The sequence below is a fragment of the Miscanthus floridulus genome, chromosome 3, assembly GCF_019320115.1.
Source record: "Miscanthus floridulus cultivar M001 chromosome 3, ASM1932011v1, whole genome shotgun sequence".
Classification (NCBI taxonomy): Eukaryota; Viridiplantae; Streptophyta; class Magnoliopsida; order Poales; family Poaceae; genus Miscanthus; species Miscanthus floridulus.
Genome location: NC_089582.1, coordinates 111,545,623 through 111,549,836, shown reverse-complemented (window position 1 = coordinate 111,549,836; position 4,214 = coordinate 111,545,623). Strand labels below are relative to the sequence as shown.

The 4,214-nt window shown below is 58.8% G+C and overlaps 1 protein-coding gene across 1 annotated transcript; it reads right to left on the bottom strand.

Moving 5' to 3' along the window:
- Positions 1–731: 731 nt before the first annotated feature.
- Positions 732–3,658, bottom strand: LOC136546488 (transcription factor bHLH130-like). Its single transcript, XM_066538460.1, has 5 exons — positions 2,674–3,658; positions 1,992–2,500; positions 1,791–1,856; positions 1,574–1,642; positions 732–1,250 (listed from the first exon to the last, which is right to left on the bottom strand). Exons 1-5 carry the CDS (start codon positions 3,230–3,232, stop codon positions 1,185–1,187), a joined length of 1,269 nt encoding a protein of 422 aa, XP_066394557.1. The 5' UTR covers positions 3,233–3,658; the 3' UTR covers positions 732–1,184.
- Positions 3,659–4,214: the final 556 nt, after the last annotated feature.

Below are 4,214 nucleotides of genomic sequence, written 5' to 3'. Positions count from 1 at the left end.
CCAGCCGCCAAATGCAGGGTACGACGGGGACGGCACGGCAGGTCGGCAGCGAGGATCGGACGAACTGAAGCGACGAGAAAGCAAGCGCGCGGGGCCGGGGGCCGCCGCCGCCGTTTCTCTTCTCTACCGCTCGTTCCATACTTCCGTCGCCGTTCTTAGTTTTGAGGTCCCGAATTGAAGCGGGCTTCCGGGAGACGGAGGTCACACACTCACTCCCCCCTCCCGGTTGGCCCGTTCGACGCGATGTCAAGACGTCAAGTGTGGCCGCGGATCAGGAACCGGACGCAAAAGGCCGCCGCCGTGCACGCGATGTCAAGACGTCAAGTGCGGTTGAGCTGCCACGCAAGCGCCCGCGGTTTTCTGGAGTGCAGAGGTGGATGAGGCATGCGGTTTTACATACAGCTCGAGACAGCGACAAGTCACGGTAGAGACAGGACAATTCGTACGAGCCATCTGTATAGTGCTCTACTATTGTTCACTGAACCTGTCTGTGTGTTGGGATCCATTGGACCCAGAAATACTACTCGAAACAAACAAACCTTTTTTCTGTTTGGCGCGTGAAAATGTAGTAGAAACCAGTAATATAAAGGCCGTTAGGCGCCTGTGCTTCATATAAGGGCCGGAGCACCTCTACTAGCAACTTTGGCCACAAAAAAAAAAGCAACACGACTGCACGAGGAGGCGATGCTCCTAGTCCAGGATGCCATTATTGTTGGGTGAGAGACAAGAGGACGAGGAGCAGGTTGCTGTTAACACACGGCCGCAGGCTTACCGTAAAGGGAAATGCATCTGGACGACACTGCCTGCACGCAGCCAGACAGACAGGATTGGATGCATGCATATGCATGTACGTACGTGTAGCGTAAGTGTGCGTAACGATGACAGACGGGGCAGGATCAGACAAGCCACCACGCCTTGCAGCAAGAACCAACTAACTGATGCAGCTATCACTAACATGTGGGGCCTGCCTGCTAATGAACTTGCATGTACACACTACTCTCATTTCAATTCCTTGTTCCTCCTCATGTAAGCTAAACAAGTACACTGGTGCTCCTTCAACGGCTTACTAGTAGGGCCAAACGAGGAGGAGAAGGGAGCTGCCGCCTGCCGGCGCGGAGGCGTCAGTCAGGCCTTGCGGCCATGGCCGCGCATTGCATCGCACCGAGAGAAGGCGGCGGCTCTTCTTAACTGGAGAACTGGTCCAGCTTGCCGGCGGAGCAGGTGCAGTTGGCGCGGCCGTCGTTCAGCACCTGGAACGAACGAGATCACCATGAGCAACCATGAATAGAATTGGACGCCTTTTCACATTCTAATATACCGCTCTTATTAATTTGGACGCTCTTAAGCTAATGGAGAGTGTCCATGCCGACAGGAACACGACTTGAATAAATTAATATTCTTTTTGGATCATGTAGTTGGATAAGCCTTATCAAAGTTACCCCTGCCGTCAACCATAGGGAAAATCTACTTGATGGAAGCATTTCTGATGGCTCAGGGCGACCCGATAGCTGAATCGTGCATTCAAGTTCCTATCTCGAGCAGAAAAGAACGGTTTTTGGATGTGGGCATATACCTTGACCTGCTTCTGAAGATCCTTGATGTAATCCACGGCCAGATCCAGCATGTCGGCAGTGTTGGTTTGCTGCAGTCATCAATTAAAACCAGACGCATAACAACTGGTCGTCAGTTTATCTATCTCGCGCTGTTTTCAATCAGGGGTGAAAACAAACACCTTGTGACGTTTCACTGTTCTATCGATCTTTCTTGGGGTTTGGGCTGGGTTTTGTTACCTTTTCCATGTTGGGCACGAGTTCCTGCAGCTTCCGTATCCGCTCGCTGATCCTCGTCCTCCTCACCTGACAGCGACAACGACACGAATCAGTTTCAAGTTTTTTCCTTTCTTTTTTTTGATTGGACTGGAAAACCAAGCGAGAATTCAAGAGCAGTAGCAGCCAGGAATGCAGCTGGCCGCAGCCTGCAGAGGCACGAACCCGCTCGGCGATGCTGCGCGGGTGGGTGGCGCACCCGCGCTTGGCGCGGATCTTGCAGGGGACGGCGTCCTGGAACTGCAGGAACTTCTCGATCGCCGCCATCTCCGCCAAGGCCGCCGCCGGCTTGCCGCCGCCGCCGTTGTTGCCGCTGGCGGGCAGGCTGAGCTGCGGCGCCAGCGACGGCTGCACGTTCTGCGGCGCGGGGCCCGAGTCGCGGAGGCGCTTCGCGCCGGACGTCGGCGACGGCGACGGCTCGTCCGTCCAGGCGCCGCCCATCGGGTACCCCGGGATGCCGCTGTAGCCGCGCGTCGCGCCGCTGGCGTTGCTGCCGGCCGCCTCGGGGCTGCCGCCGCCGTCGAGCTCCTCGCTGCCCACCTCCGAGATCTGCGACATCACCGACCCTCGCCGGGACGAGAAGCTCAGCTGCCCCTTGAGCCGCGCGTCGCTGACGCCGCCGTTCGTCCTGAACCCGCCGCCGGCCATGCCCACCCGGAGCATGCTGCCGTGCCCTGCAAGGTGCAAGCCGCGCGCGGCGGCGCATTAATCGGCCGCGATCAGTTCCCCGCTCCGCAAATGGAAAGCTAGGCGCCTAGCCATGATTGGGATGCTACTACTTCTGGGGAGACCAAGAAAAAGGTAGTACAAGTACAAGACGAGGCAGAGGGCAGAGGCAACCAATTACCGTTGTCCATGTTCAAGTGGTGGAGGAAGCCGGCGGGGGAGCTGCTCTGCCGGATCAGGCTGTTGTTACCAGCGCCAACGGCCGCGCCGTGATCCGTGCCGCCGGAGCTGACGTTGCGGTACAGCCCCTCCATGGCGGCCATCTGCTGCTGCGACTGGTACATGAGCTGCTGCTGCTGCTGCGAGGCGGCCACGGACGCGGCGGCGGCGGCTTCGTCCATGAAGTGAGCGACCGCGGCGGGGCGGGGAGGCTTGCAGTCCCGGGTCTCGGAGTGGTGGTGCCCGGCGAGAAAGCGCGCGAGGACGTTGTCCGCGGCGGCGTGGTCCGGTGGTGGTCCTTGCCCTGCCCCTGCGCCGGCGGCAGCCACCGCGGGGAAGTCCTGATCCCCGCACATCACCTCGCCGAGCAGCGTGCTCGGCGCCGACCTGTACCGCAGCAGTCCCGGGGAGCTCATCTGCTGCTGCTGCTGCTGCGGTGGCGTCCTCGCACCGGCCCTGGTCGGCTGCGGCAGGGCGGCTGCTGGCAGGTTGAGGTCCTTGGGCACCGGCGCGCCGTACATCACCCAACCCCGCCTCCCCCAATTGCAATCAACCCCGGCCGCCTAGCTCCCAACACGCTAGCTAGTATAGAGCTAGCCTCCTCTCCCTGTCCACCGCGCCAGTACGATTGCGCGCGGACGGTGAATGGTGAAACCAATCGGACGGGAGGAGGAAGAAGGCGCAGGGAAGGGGCTCGGTGCGTCGCAGTCGCAGCGGTGCGGGCGGGCGTCGGGGACTGTGTAGATAAGAGGAGCTCGCTAGTCGCGCTGAGCTGAGCTGTGTTGACTGGGGAGGCGTGTGGGCGTAGCAGTTTAACATGTGGAGGGTGAGCTCGGCGCTATTTATAACGGCGGACGCGGAAGTTACCGGAAGAAACGAAGCGCCCTCGTGGCTGGGGCACTCGTCGTTCGTCGACGCGCCCGCGGCCATGCGGGTAGGGAGGGGAACCTCCTTTGCGAGTTGCGACGCTGCCTTGCCATGGCCACCGCCGTGCAGCGCTCTTTATTAAATTTCGATTTCAGTGTTGTTCTCTCTCGCTCATTAACTTCAGTGCTTACTGTGGACCTAGATGCTGTCTAAACTTTCATCTCTACTGACTATTTTTTAGGTTCGAGAATTCTTTACCTTGGCACCGAACCGAAGTGACGATTTTGGAAGTAATTTGACCAAAATCTGTTTCGACCAAAAAGGAATCTGAGCAAAAATAGTATTTCTGTAGCCTGCCCCTGCCTGACAGACTCACTGACAGGAACAGGAGAAGGAGATTGGGTCTCTACCCTAAGGCCCAGGCAAAACATCCTGCGGCCCGGCCCGTTCCACATGACCAACGTGGAGCTCCCACAGACAGGAGCCGCCGCGGGACCACCGAGAGCAGTTTATATACACGACGGAAAAATAAATCGAGAAAGGGAACGAGAAAATCTCCGTTCACGAGGGCGTGCACATGAGCGCAAGCGAGGCTGCGCGATCTGCCCGCGTGTTGCATCCCGGCTCCGCCAATCA